The sequence below is a fragment of the Salmo salar genome, chromosome 05, assembly GCF_965601325.2.
Source record: "Salmo salar chromosome 05, fSalSal1, whole genome shotgun sequence".
In the NCBI taxonomy this organism is placed as follows: domain Eukaryota; kingdom Metazoa; phylum Chordata; class Actinopteri; order Salmoniformes; family Salmonidae; genus Salmo; species Salmo salar.
In genome coordinates this window covers 90,904,545-90,920,473 of record NC_138295.1, presented here as the reverse complement: position 1 = coordinate 90,920,473, position 15,929 = coordinate 90,904,545, and the positions used below count along the sequence as shown (strand labels likewise).

General features: G+C 43.4%; 1 protein-coding gene across 1 annotated transcript; it reads right to left on the bottom strand.

Annotated features, from left to right (window-relative positions):
- Window positions 1-1,341: 1,341 nt before the first annotated feature.
- On the bottom strand, window positions 1,342-10,132 carry LOC145879605 (tumor necrosis factor receptor superfamily member 11B). Its single transcript, XM_082975963.1, has 5 exons — window positions 9,850-10,132; window positions 4,819-5,043; window positions 3,739-3,761; window positions 2,941-3,129; window positions 1,342-2,617 (listed from the first exon to the last, which is right to left on the bottom strand). Exons 1-5 carry the CDS (start codon window positions 10,115-10,117, stop codon window positions 2,453-2,455), a joined length of 870 nt encoding a protein of 289 aa, XP_082832089.1. The 5' UTR covers window positions 10,118-10,132; the 3' UTR covers window positions 1,342-2,452.
- Between the last annotated feature and the right edge of the window lie 5,797 nt (window positions 10,133-15,929).

Genomic DNA, 15,929 nt, shown 5'->3' with positions numbered 1-15,929 from the left:
GTTGTAACCAGATCTGACTAGTTGTAACCAGATTAGACTAGTTGTAACCAGATTAGACTAGTTGTAACCAGATGAGACTAGTATAGTCATAACTAGTCTGATCTGGTTACAACTTGTCATCTCCCGTCTGGATTACTGCAACTCGCTGTTGGCTGGGCTCCCTGCCTGTGCCATTAAACCCCTACAACTCATCCAGAACGCCGCAGCCCGTCTGGTGTTCAACCTTCCCAAGTTCTCTCACGTCACCCCGTTCCTCCGCTCTCTCCACTGGCTTCCAGTTGAAGCTCGCATCCGCTACAAGACCATACCATGGTGCTTGCCTACGGAGCTGTGAGGGGAACGGCATCTCCGTACCTTCAGGCTCTGATCAGTCCCTACACCCAAACGAGGGCACTGCGCTCATCCACCTCTGGCCTGGTGAATGCACCAATAGGTGAATGCACCAATTTGTAAGTCGCTCTGGATAAGAGCGTCTGCTAAATGACTTAAATGTAAATGTTAAATGTAGTCTCATCTGGTACAGAGGAGCAAGGTGAGAAAAAAATGGCCTGAAAATGAGACAATGACCCTAGAAGACATCACAAACAGATCTGGGACCACACTAGTGGAGGTGAGACAGTGAATAACCTTCCAGGAGACAGAATGACACAGTGAATAACCTTCCAGGAGACAGAATGACACAGTGAATAACCTTCCAGGAGACAGAATGACACAGTGAATAACCTTCCAGGAGACAGAATGACACAGTGAATAACCTTCCAGGAGACACCTTCCAATGACACAGTGAATAACCTTCCAGGAGACAGAATGACACAGTGAATAACCTTCCAGGAGACAGAATGACACAGTGAATAACCTTCCAGGAGACAGAATGACACAGTGAATAACCTTCCAGGAGACAGAATGACACAGTGGATAACCTTCCAGGAGACAGAATGACACAGTGAATAACCTTCCAGGAGACAGGATGAATAACTTTCACATACTCATTTTGCAGGAGAGTAAAGATGAGTCAAGTAATTTCATAGAACAGGACAGTGTGGACATGTCAGCTTAACACTGAACCTTCACATAACATTATATTTCCAAGAAAGGAACACCACGTCCTTACAAAGTGTACTGAGGAAGCAATTTCCTGTTTCTTAATAAGCTCATTTTTAGGAGGCTGAAATGCCCGTAACAAGACTGAGTCAATAGGAGGAGTGGTATGTATCAGAAACCATGGACATTCCGTCAGGCACAGGTTACTGCAGGACAGTAACGACACCAGGCCTCAACATTCACACTCATGTGAGGGGAAATCAAAATACAACACTTATCATTTTAAAAGCCATACAACAATTTTATCAAATGGATTTTAATCAGATAATTCGACATAATGTTCACAAATGTAAGGGCTTGAAAAGGGCCGGTCAAACCAAAAAAATCCCAGATAAAGATCCATACCTTTTTATACAAAAACGATTTACAAAAACATCCCTTCAGCTAACAACATTCAAACCTGCAGCATTCAGAATCCAGTTTTTTAATATAGAGATAAAAATAAGCTTTTACAACAAATTTGGTAAGAAAAATGACATTTAAATAAAACAAATTGCACTCCTTTGTACATTCATAAAAGCTGACAATGTTTAAAATGTTTTGACAGTTTCAATAGAGCTTTGCATGTCAGCAGTCCACACATAACAGCAGGGGGGAGGAATCCCAAATGGCACCCTATTCCCTATATAGTGCACTACTACCCAATGGGCCCTGGTCAAAAGTAGTGCACTACAACCCAATGGGCCCTGGTCAAAAGTAGTGCACTATATAAGTAGTAGGGTTCCATTTGGAATGCACACAGGAGGAAACATTTCATTATGAAATAAATCTCCTCCTTTTAAAACAGTGAAAAAGCAAGACAACCCCCCTTCCCTATCACCCCTCTACCTCACCTTGAAAACATCAGACTATATACACATTTTAAATAGTTTTCTCTTTTCGCTAAGGTTGGAATCAATTCCAATTTTAATTCAGTCAATTCAGCAAGTGAATTCAAATTCAATTCACAAACAGAAGCAAAAAATATCCTCATGAATTGAATTTCAACTAAATTGACCCCAACCCTGCTTTTCACACAGTTAGGACTAATCCTAATTTCCATTTAAATAGAATTTTCACTTAGTCATGCATTGATATCAATAGGAGACCAAGTGAAAATTTGACGTTAAGTGGACGTTAGGATCCACCCCATCAGACCTGGGTTGCAAATACTTTAAACATGAATTTACAACCTTTATCTGACCCTGTTTGAGCTTGTCTGGATCAATAAACCAATAGAAACATCTCAAAACGGCAAACCCCATCCATCTGACCCTCCAGGCAGACTCTAACAAATGATAGATTCTTTAAGTGTTTGAAACCCAGATCTGCCCCCCTTAGAACCGCCCCCTTTCTCCTATTGGTTGTAGGGTTAGGTGTTGAAGCAGGTCCCGTCCTCCATCATGTTGAGGAACATCTTCTCGTACATCTTGTGTATGGAGGAGGTGGAGATGATCCGGTTGATCTTCTTGATGCTCCTGAGGAGCGGGCGTGGAGCCCCCTGTTGCCGGAGCCTGCTCAGGCTGTGAGCCAGACCCTAGAATTGATTGATTCATAGATTAGGTTTATTTGACCATTTAAACGAATACATATACAAACTATATTGTTTTAACTACCAAGGAGAACACAAAGCGATAAAGTAAGTTACTCCTTCTTCTCCATTGTGGTCCTTTCACCAAAACTAAGGCAATTAAAAATGGGAAACCCAGCACACTTCTAATTGGAGACTCTTATCTTGTTGTTGGTACGGAGACCAGAAAATAATCCGTTATGAAAAGGAAACATGAGGAATGTCCACAGTCATAATTTGTCTAGATTAAGGCAGGCGTGTCAATGTGCATGGTGGTGGCGGAGCAATACCTTATTGATGTCCAGGTCCTTGTTCTGGTTCTTCCAAAGGTGTAGGAGCTGCAGGAGGTACTGCTGGGAGCGGCATGAGGAGACCACGGCCCTGATGTCTTCCTCGTGAGCCCGGACCCCTGGAAGACTCTTCATCACCATCAGCAGGTCACCCAGGGTCAGGTTCTTCAAACCCGCACACCTGGACACCTTCCACTCACACTGGTTCACACCTGAGATAACAGGGTAGAGGAGGAACTCAGGTTAAACTGATACTACTGTAAGACACCTGGACACCTTCCGCTCACACTGGTTCACACCTGAGATAACAGGGTAGAGGAGGAACTCAGGTTAAACTGATACTACTGTAAGACACCTGGACACCTTCCGCTCACACTGGTTCACACCTGAGATAACAGGGTAGAGGAGGAACTCAGGTTAAACTGATACTACTGTAAGACACCTGGACACCTTCCACTCACACTGGTTCACACCTGAGATAACAGGGTAGAGGAGGAACTCAGGTTAAACTGATACTACTGTAAGACACCTGGACACCTTCCGCTCACACTGGTTCACACCTGAGATAACAGGGTAGAGGAGGAACTCAGGTTAAACTGATACTACTGTAAGACACCTGGACACCTTCCGCTCACAGTGGTTCACACCTGAGATAACAGGGTAGAGGAGGAACTCAGGTTAAACTGATACTACTGTAAGACACCTGGACACCTTCCGCTCACAGTGGTTCACACCTGAGATAACAGGGTAGAGGAGGAACTCAGGTTAAACTGATACTACTGTAAGACACCTGGACACCTTCCACTCACAGTGGTTCACACCTGAGATAACAGGGTAGAGGAGGAACTCAGGTTAAACTGATACTACTGTAAGACACCTGGACACCTTCCGCTCACAGTGGTTCACACCTGAGATAACAGGGTAGAGGAGGAACTCAGGTTAAACTGATACTACTGTAAGACACCTGGACACCTTCCGCTCACACTGGTTCACACCTGAGAACCACTCGTGTGGTTGAGTCAGTTTCTGCTATAACAGAGACTCTACAATGTGATGAAACGTTGTTGCTCCTGGCTCCTGAAACAAGCAGCAGCAGCAAATGCAGCCAGGAGCAGAAAACATTTGTATTTTCCTTGTTGTTGTTGTTGCTATTCCAACAGTTATTACAGTGACTGCGGTCATTTGGCTGACCAATAACCATCATCTAAAATACCAGCCCTAACCTGGACACCCCTAACCTGGACACCTTCCACTCACAGTGGTTCACTGGATAATAGATATGATGAGCCCAGGACATAACAGGATCCTCTCACTGGATAATAGATATGAGCCCAGGACATAACAGGATCCTCTCACTGGATAATAGATATGATGAGCCCAGGACATAACAGGATCCTCTCACTGGATAATAGATATGAGCCCAGGACATAACAGGATCCTCTCACTGGATAATAGATATGAGCCCAGGACATAACAGGATCCTCTCACTGGATAATAGATATGATGAGCCCAGGACATAACAGGATCCTCTCACTGGATAATAGATATGATGAGCCCAGGACATAACAGGATCCTCTCACTGGATAATAGATATGATGAGCCCAGGACATAACAGGATCCTCTCACTGGATAATAGATATGATGAGCCCAGGACATAACAGGATCCTCTCACTGGACAATAGATATGATGAGCCCAGGACATAACAGGATCCTCTCACTGGATAATAGATATGATGAGCCCAGGACATAACAGGATCCTCTCACTGGACAATAGATATGATGAGCCCAGGACATAACAGGACCCTCTCATTGGTAAAAGTCTTTAGAACTCATATGCAGCAGCCAATAGCAGAGCTCTACTAAACGGATCCTACTGACCTTGAATGATGCCGTGGAGTTTAACCTGGTCTTTGTTCTGTTCTCTCCAGAGTCTCAACAGGAGTAGGATCTGCTGCTGGGGGGAGCAGGTCTTCTTAAGCCTCTCCAGACTCTTCCTGTCCACCCTCTTCCCAGGCAGGCTCTCCAGGAGACGCTCCAGGGGGACGGAGGACAGACGGAGGGACGCCAGAGACTGGAAGATGGCCTCCTCACACAGCGAGACGTCTGAGACAGAGAGGGAGAGAGAGAGGACACTGACGTTACATCCTGGTACTTAGGTACATGTTTTCTTTCCGATACATTGAGATCTTGATTGATTCTGTGTGAAGGGCCAGATGTGTTAGGTTTGCTCTATTGGGACCATAAGTGTATCATATTCCAGAAACAGCCTTTCTGTGTCAGGTTCTATCAAATAAACATTCATTTATTCTATTGAACACCAGTGCCATGATTACTGTATATATGTGATAACCTTTGTATACTTGCAATGCGCAATGATGGAAAAGTACTTGGTAAATGAAGATGTAGTGCTTTAGTTCTCAGGCTGAGAATTGTCTGCACCTGCTGATAGTCACACAGGCTCAAGACCGAGATAGTAGAGCTGAGAAACCACAGTCTAGAGATGTTTTTCTCATCTTAGATACTCTGTATCTAATCCAATGCAACAATGTTATGATATGATTGACGGTAGGTTGTATAAAGAGTGTTGTTTCCTGTTTCACCACACAGATCTTTACTATAGACTACTGAGGTACTCTGTATGTGAATCTCTGTTTGCAATTCCATTTTATTACTAAAGAGTTTAATACCAAGGTTCCTGTGTCTGTGTCCACTGGAAGACTGATTGTTAAAGGAAACGTACATCACCCCATGTAAAGGACCACCCAACAACGTACAGCATTTTCTCACATCTAAACTAACTGAACATTGGCTTGGATTTGAATCCAGCATTGGCTTAGACATATTTCCCCTCAATTTGACATTTTTACTTCAAACTATTTTCTAATTCTTTGCAAACAATCTGCGGTGCCACCATAGAAATAGAACGACTGAATCATTGTAATTGAATGTGTGTCGTATCCTACTAAAACAAATCCTGAATGAATTGTTAAGGAGAGCATCACTCCCCTGGGAAAGTAACAGTTCAGGGTGTTCTACTCTGCTTGATGTTAGTCATCCTGTAGGAACTCAGTTTCATGTGAAGAGTTGATTCTCATGGAAGTCAACCTCCCACTGACACGACTCATTGTGATACGTCACACAGCAGAGCTGGTGTGATGGAAGACAGGTGTTCTGTGTTCGTGTGCATCGTTCAGGTTCTCGAATGAGAACTCAGTACTGTGTTTGGTCTCCTGGGAGGCTCATCAGGCTCAGTCTGATGTGTTGTGGTTCTGTGGTGTGTGTATGTGTGTGTGTGTTCTCAGCAGCATTCTTCATGGTTTCAGCGTGAGTGAGACCCAAACTGGCGGCCTGTGAGCAAAAAAACGAACATGTTTTTCATGGTTGGGCATAAAATACTGTAAAAACACCAGGAAATCAGCTCCAAGTGATTTTAATTTAGGAAATCTGTTCCAATGTATTCCCACGCATAATAGAAAGACACGTGATCATACACTTATTATTTTATGTAACCTTTATTTAACTAGCCAAGTCAGTTAAGAACAAATTCTTATTTACAATGACGGCCTACCCCGGCCAAACCCTAACCAGGACGACGATGGGCCATTTGTGCGCCGCCCTATGGGATGTGAGGAGCCTTATGGGATGTGAGGTGCCCTATGGGATGTGAGGTGCCTTATGGGATGTGAGGTGCCTTATGGGATGTGAGCCGCCCTATGGGATGTGAGCCGCCCTATGGGATGTGAGGTGCCCTATGGGATGTGAGCCGCCCTATGGGATGTGAGGTGCCGTATGGGATATGAGCCGCCCTATGGGAGGTGAGGTGCCCTATGGGATGTGAGGTGCCCTATGGGATGTGAGGTGCCTTATGGGATGTGAGCCGCCCTATGGGATGTGAGGTGCCCTATGGGATGTGAGGTGCCCTATGGGATGTGAGCCGCCCTATGGGATGTGAGCCGCCCTATGGGATGTGAGGCGCCCTATGGGATGTGAGGTGCCCTATGGGATGTGAGGTGCCTTATGGGATGTGAGCCGCCCTATGGGATGTGAGGTGCCCTATGGGATGTGAGGTGCCCTATGGGATGCGAGGTGCCCTATGGGATGTGAGGTGCCCTATGGGATGTGAGCCGCCCTATGGGATCTGAGCCGCCCTATGGGATGTGAGCCGCCCTATGGGATGTGAGGTGCCTTATGGGATGTGAGGTGCCCTATGGGATGTGAGCCGCCCTATGGGATGTGAGGTGCCCTATGGGATGTGAGCCGCCCTATGGGATGTGAGGTGCCTTATGGGATGTGAGCTGCCCTATGGGATGTGAGATGCCCTATGGGATGTGAGATGCCTTATGGGATGTGAGGTGCCCTATGGGATGTGAGCCGCCCTATGGGATGTGAGGTGCCTTATGGGATGTGAGCCGCCCTATGGGATGTGAGATGCCCTATGGGATGTGAGCCGCCCTATGGGATGTGAGGTGCCTTATGGGATGTGAGCCGCCCTATGGGATGTGAGATGCCCTATGGGATGTGAGATGCCTTATGGGATGTGAGGTGCCCTATGGGATGTGAGCCGCCCTATGGGATGTGAGGTGCCTTATGGGATGTGAGCCGCCCTATGGGATGTGAGGTGCCCTATGGGATGTGAGCCGCCCTATGGGATGTGAGCCGCCCTATGGGATGTGAGGTGCCCTATGGGATGTGAGGCGCTCTATGGGATGTGAGGTGCCCTATGGGATGTGAGATGCCCTATGGGATGTGAGCCGCCCTATGGGATGTGAGGCGCCCTATGGGATGTGAGGTGCCCTATGGGATGTGAGGCGCCCTATGGGATGTGAGGCGCCCTATGGGATGTGAGGTGCCCTATGGGATGTGAGCCGCCCTATGGGATGTGAGCCGCCCTATGGGATGTGAGGCGCCCTATGGGATGTGAGGCGCCCTATACAAATTATATCTGTTTGGGCTTCTTGCGGTCAATTTACAGTCTACAAATGATCTATAATTATGTTCCGGCCCCCAGACCATCTGCTCAAGAAAGAACTTACTGGAGTTAGTGGGATGACGTCTGGAGTTACTGGAGTTAGTGGGATGATGTATTGAGTTACTGGAGTTAGTGGGATGATGTCTGGAGTTACTGGAGTTAGTGGGATGATGTCTGGAGTTACTGGAGTTAGTGGGATGATGTCTGGAGTTACTGGAGTTAGTGGGATGATGTCTGGAGTTACTGGAGTTAGTGGGATGATGTCTGGAGTTACTGGAGTTAGTGGGATGATGTCTGGAGTTACTGGAGTTAGTGGGATGATGTCTGGAGTTACTGGAGTTAGTGGGATGATGTCTGGAGTTACTGGAGTTAGTGGGATGACGTCTGGAGTTCCTGGAATTAGTGGGATGATGTCTGGAGTTAGTGGAGTTAATGGGATGACGTCTGGAGTTACTGGAGTTAGTGGGATGATGTCTGGAGTTACTGGAGTTAGTGGGATGATGTCTGGAGTTACTGGAGTTAGTGGGATGATGTCTGGAGTTACTGGAGTTAGTGGGATGATGTCTGGAGTTAGTGGAGTTAATGGGATGACGTCTGGAGTTACTGGAGTTAGTGGGATGATGTCTGGAGTTAGTGGAGTTAATGGGATGACGTCTGGAGTTACTGGAGTTAGTGGGATGATGTCTGGAGTTACTGGAGTTAGTGGGATGATGTCTGGAGTTAGTGGAGTTAGTGGGATGACGTCTGGAGTTACTGGAGTTAGTGGGATGATGTCTGGAGTTAGTGGAGTTAATGGGATGACGTCTGGAGTTGCTGGAGTTAGTGGGATGACGTCTGGAGTTACTGGAGTTAGTGGGATGATGTCTGGAGTTACTGGAGTTAGTGGGATGATGTCTGGAGTTACTGGAGTTAGTGGGATGATGTCTGGAGTTACTGGAGTTAATGGGATGACGTCTGGAGTTACTGGAGTTAGTGGGATGATGTCTGGAGTTACTGGAGTTAGTGGGATGATGTCTGGAGTTACTGGAGTTAATGGGATGACGTCTGGAGTTACTGGAGTTAGTGGGATGATGTCTGGAGTTACTGGAGTTAATGGGATGACGTCTGGAGTTACTGGAGTTAGTGGGATGATGTCTGGAGTTACTGGAGTTAGTGGGATGATGTCTGGAGTTACTGGAGTTAATGGGATGATGTCTGGAGTTACTGGAGTTAGTGGGATGATGTCTGGAGTTACTGGAGTTAGTGGGATGATGTCTGGAGTTACTGGAGTTAATGGGATGATGTCTGGAGTTACTGGAGTTAGTGGGATGATGTCTGGAGTTACTGGAGTTAGTGGGATGATGTCTGGAGTTACTGGAGTTAGTGGGATGATGTCTGGAGTTACTGGAGTTAGTGGGATGATGTCTGGAGTTACTGGAGTTAGTGGGATGATGTCTGGAGTTACTGGAGTTAGTGGGATGATGTTGACCTGCTGTTCAAGTGAAACGCTGTAGGCAGCTGTGATTAACTGGGTTTCAACCAGTGTTGCCTGCTGCTGCAAGAGTTTACCTGCTGAGATGAAGCCTAGGTATTTTCTTGGGGAGGGAAAACAAGTCTTTCAGTTTCAGGTAAAGTTACTCATTAACCTCTGTTGCACATCTGTCCCGTTCAGACTCACATACTTAGTAAAAGTACAGGACTCAGACACTGTGGTCATTTAGTCAGTGTGAAGCTGAGCGGGTTGTCGTGCAGTGCTGTGGATTAGGAATGCTCATTCCTTTTTTAATAAAGATTACGTGGTGTGTGTGCAGTGGTCATGTGTGGCTCAGTAGGTAGAGCGTGGTGTTCAAAACGCCAAAGGATTCCCGCTGGGTCCACCCATACAAAAAACTATGTATGACTTTAAATCGCTTTATTTAAGAGAGTCTGGCATATATCACCATTGTTCTGTATATTCTCACCAGTGTGACACTGTGTTTGGTGATGGGAGCACTCCAGGACAGTTCCTTTAGCCTCGTTCTCACACAGTGTGTCCTGGGTGGGGGTCCCCGGTCGGAGGGTCTTCAAGCCCAGCTCAGAGCAGTTCCTGTGAGGCACACACGGCTCGCTGGCAGACATCCGGCTGGAGAACAGGCCTTGCGGACACGCCTCACACACTGTGTCTATCTCTGGTGTACCTAGGAGAGAACACAAAACAAACTTCAATTTATCACACCTGACCAAGATCATTTTTACAGGTGGGATCATGTTTTATCCCAATCTGAGAGAAATTGCTCTTTTCACATCAAGCATCTTCAGGTTATACATTTCCAATATGTCAAGTTACAAGTTGTGATACGTAGTGCTTGTCATAAAGCAGCAGACTTTTTGTGAGTGGAAGTGTGGAGTTTCTGTGGCATTGTTTAGAGAGGAGTAAGCTACTAACGGTATCTACCACATCCTGTTTTACAACAGAGAAGAAGTGAGAGTCAGAGACTGTATAAAGTCCTTCATGCATCCAGTATGATGATATTTGACAGAGATGACAAGGCATATTCGTGTGAAAACATTAACTCATAGGTCTATATGAAATAACTAGTTATTACTACAAGTGACCAGCAGAGCATCTTTACTAGGTCATGGATCCTCAGGTTGACAAGCCATACAGCGGTCATGGATGCTCATGTTGACAAGCCATACAGCGGTCATGGATCCTCAGGTTGACAAGCCATACAGCGGTCATGGATCCTCAGGTTGACAAGCCATACAGCGGTCATGGATCCTCAGGTTGACAAGCCATACAGCGGTCATGGATCCTCAGGTTGACAAGCCATACAGCGGTCATGGATCCTCAGGTTGACAAGCCATACAGCGGTCATGGATCCTCAGGTTGACAAGCCATACAGCGGTCATGGATCCTCAGGTTGACAAGCCATACAGCGGTCATGGATCCTCAGGTTGACAAGCCATACAGCGGTCATGGATCCTCAGGTTAACAAGCCATACAGCGGTCATGGATCCTCAGGTTAACAAGCCATACAGCGGTCATGGATCCTCAGGTTGACAAGCCATACAGCGGTCATGGATCCTCAGGTTGACAAGCCATACAGCGGTCATGGATGCTCAGGTTGACAAGCCATACAGCGGTCATGGATCCTCAGGTTGACAAGCCATACAGCGGTCATGGATGCTCAGGTTGACAAGCCATACAGCGGTCATGGATCCTCAGGTTGACAAGCCATACAGCGGTCATGGATCCTCAGGTTGACAAGCCATACAGCGGTCATGGATGCTCAGGTTGACAAGCCATACAGGCTATTTGGAAAGTATTCAGACCACTTAACTTCTTCCACATTTTGTTGCATTACAGACTTATTATTTTCTCATCAATCTACACACAATACCCCATAATGACAAAGTAAAAAACAGGTTTTTAGATTTTTTTTTGCAAATTTATAAAAATACAAAAAACTGAAATATCACATTTACATAAGTACTCAGACCCTTTACTCAGTACTTTGTTGAAGCACCTTTGGCAGTGATTACAGCCTGGAGTCTTCTTGGGTATGACGCTACAATCTTGGCACACCTGTATTTGGGGAGTTTCTCCCATTCTTCCCTGCAGGTCCTCTCAAGATCTGTCAGGTTGGATGGGGAACGTCGCTGCACAGATATTTTCAGGTCTCTCCAGAGATGTCCAGGTTTTGGCTGGGCCCCTCAAGGACATTCAAAGACTTGTCCCGAAGCCACTCCTGCATTGTCTTGGCTGTGTGCTTAGGGTCGTTGTCCTGTTGGAATGACCCTTCGCCCCAGTCTGAGGTCCTGAGTGCTCTGGAGCAGGTTTTCATTAAGGATCTCTCTGTACTTTGCTCCGTTCATCTTTCCCTCAATACTGACTAGTCTCCCAGTCCCTGCCACTGAAAAACATCCCCACAGCATGATGCTGCCACCACCATGCTTCACCGTAGGGATGGTGCCAGGTTTCCTCCAGATGTGACGCTTGGCATTCAGGCCAAATAGTTCAATCTTGGTTTCATCAGACCAGAGAATCTTGTTTCTCATGGTTTGAGAGCCTTTAGGTGCCTTTCGGCAAACTCAAGGCTGCCATGTGCCTTTTACTGAGGAAAGGCTTCCGTCTGGCCACTACCAGAAAGGCCTGATTGGTGGAGTGCTGCAGAGATCGTTGTCCTTCTGAAAGTTTCTCCCATCTCCACAGAGGAACTCTGGAGCTCTGTCAGAGTGACCATCGGGTTCTTGGTTACCTCCCTGATCAAGGCCCTTCTCCCCCGATTGTTCAGTTTGGCCGGGCGGCCAGCTCTAGGAAGAGTCTTGGTGGTTCCAAACTTCTTACATTTAAGAATGATGGAGGCCACTTTGTTCTTGGGGACCTTCAATGCGGCAGTTTTGGTACCCTTCCCCAGATCTGTGCCTCGACACAATCCTGTCTCGGAGCTCTACGGACAATTCCTTCGACCTCATGGCTTGGTTTTTGCTCTGACATGCACTGTCAACTGTGGGACCTTATATAGACAGATATGTGCCTTTCCAAATCATGTCCAATCAATTGAATTTACCACAGGTGGACTCCAATCAAGTTGTAAAAACATCTCAAGGATGATCAATGGAAACAGGATGCACCTGGGCTCAATTTCGAGTCTCATAGCAAAAGGGTCTGAATACTTATGCAAATAAGGTATTTCTGTTTATTATCTGCAAAACATTCTAGAAACCTGTTTTCGCTTTGTCATTATGGGGTATTGTGATGTCATTATGGGGTATTGTGATGTCATTATGGGGTATTGTGTGTAGATTGATGAGGAAAACAGTTAATTTAATCAGTTTAAGAATAAGGCTGTAACGTAACAAAATGTGGAAAAGGGGAAGGGGTCTGAAGACTTTACGGATGCATATTGTCAACAACGCATTTAAGAGCTGCATTTAAGAGCTGCGGTCAGACCTCAAGTAGGCCTACACCTGTCTCACAATAACCATCTGAGATCGTTATAATAGATCTAGCTGTATGATGAATAAATCAGATTTGAGGTCAATAAAATATTCAACCCTTTTGTTATGGAAAGCCTAAATAAGTTCAGAAGTAAAGATGTGCTTAACAAGTCACATAATATGTTGAATTGACTCACTCTGTGTGCCATAATAGCGTTCAAAATATTTTTTGTTGTTGACGACCTCATCTCTGTACCCCGCACATTCAATTATCTGTAAGGTCCCTCAGTCGAGCAGTGAATTTCAAGCACAGATTCAACCACAAAGACCAGGGAGGTTTTCCAATGTTTTCGTAAAAAGAAGGGAACCTATTGGTAGATGGGTAAAAATATCCCTTTGAGCATGGTGCAGTTATTCATTACACTTTGGATGGTGTATCAATACACCCAGTCACTACAAAGATACGGGAACCCTTCCTAACTCAGTTGCCAGAGAGGAAGGAAACCGCTCAGGGATTTCACCAATGGTGATTTTAAAACAGTTACAGAGTTTAATGGCTGAGATAGGAGATAACTGAGGATGGATCAACAACACAGTAGTCACTCCAGAAATACTAACATATAGGACTGAGTGAAAATAAAGAAGCCTTTACAGAATAAAAAATATTCCAAAACATGCATCCTGTTTGCAAATTGGCACCATAAAATACTGCAAAGAATGTGGCCAAGCAATTAACTTCTAGTCCTGAATACAAAGCGTTATTCAATCTTCATATTTTCAAGCAAGATGGTGGCGGCATCATGTTATGGGTATGCTTGTCATCGGCAAGGACTAGGGAGTTTTTTTGGGGAAGAAGAAACAGAATACAGCTAAGCAAAACGTGGTTCAGTCTGCTTTCCATCAGACACTGGGAGACAAATTCACCTTTCAGCAGGACAAGGACAAATAAACAATCCAGGTGTGTAAAACTCTTGGAGACTTATCCAGAAAAGACTCACAGCTGTAATCGCTGCCAAAGGTTATTCTAACATGTATTGACTCAGCGGGTTGAATACTTCATTAATCAAGATATATTAGTGTTTAATTTTACATGATTTTTTTTTTAACTCCTTGAATTGGTCTTCCACTTTGACATTACAGAGTATTTTGTGAAGTTCATTGACAAAAATTACAATTAAATCAATGTTAATCCCAATTTGAAAGAAAACAAAATGTAGAAAAATTCAAGAGGTGTGAATACATCAATGGTTGGATCTGTCTGTCTGTAGTTATGGCTGTTGGAATTATAGACATACTGTACATCATCAATGGACAATATAACCTATACAGTATATAACATGTCTGACTAGACAATATAACCTATACAGCCTATAACATGTCTGTATAAACAATATAACCTATACAGTATATAACATGTCTGTATAAACAATATAACCTATACAGTCTATAACATGTCTGACTAGACAATATAACCTATACAGTATATAACATGTCTGTATAAACAATATAACCTATACAGTCTATAACATGTCTGACTAGACAATATAACCTATACAGTATATAACATGTCTGACTAGACAATATAACCTATACAGTCTATAACATGTCTGTATAAACAATATAACCTATACAGTCTATAACATGTCTGTATAAACAATATAACCTATACAGTATATAACATGTCTGTATAAACAATATAACCTATACAGTCTATAACATGTCTGTATAAACAATATAACCTATACAGTCTATAACATGTCTGTATAAACAATATAACCTATACAGTCTATAACATGTCTGTATAAACAATATAACCTATACAGTCTATAACATGTCTGACTAGACAATATAACCTATACAGTCTATAACATGTCTGTATAAACAATATAACCTATACAGTATATAACATGTCTGACTAGACAATATAACCTATACAGTCTATAACATGTCTGTATAAACAATATAACCTATACAGTCTATAACATGTCTGTATAAACAATATAACCTATACAGCCTATAACATGTCTGACTAGACAATATAACCTATACAGCCTATAACATGTCTGTATAAACAATATAACCTATACAGTCTATAACATGTCTGTATAAACAATGTAACCTATACAGTCTATAACATGTCTGTATAAACAATATAACCTATACAGCCTATAACATGTCTGTATAAACAATATAACCTATACAGTATATAACATGTCTGTATAAACAATATAACCTATACAGTCTATAACATGTCTGACTAGACAATATAACCTATACAGCCTATAACATATCTGTATAAACAATATAACCTATACAGTCTATAACATGTCTGACTAGACAATATAACCTATACAGCCTATAACATGTCTGTATAAACAATATAACCTATACAGCCTATAACATGTCTGTATAAACAATATAACCTATACAGCCTATAACATGTCTGTATAAACAATATAACCTATACAGTATATAACATGTCTGTATAAACAATATAACCTATACAGTCTATAACATGTCTGTATAAACAATATAACCTATACAGTCTATAACATGTCTGTATAAACAATATAACCTATACAGTCTATAACATGTCTGTATAAACAATATAACCTATACAGTATATAACATGTCTGTATAAACAATATAACCTATACAGTCTATAACATGTCTGTATAAACAATATAACCTATACAGCCTATAACATGTCTGTATAAACAATATAACCTATACAGTCTATAACATGTCTGACTAGACAATATAACCTATACAGTCTATAACATGTCTGACTAGACAATATAACCTATACAGTATATAACATGTCTGTATAAACAATATAACCTATACAGCCTATAACATGTCTGTATAAACAATATAACCTATACAGTATATAACATGTCTGACTAGACAATATAACCTATACAGTCTATAACATGTCTGTATAAACAATATAACCTATACAGTCTATAACATGTCTGACTAGAGAATATAACCTATACAGTCTGTAACATGTCTGTATAAACAATATAACCTATACAGCCTATAACATGTCTGACTAGACAATATAACCTATACAGCCTATAACATGTCTGTATAAACAATATAACCTATACAGTCT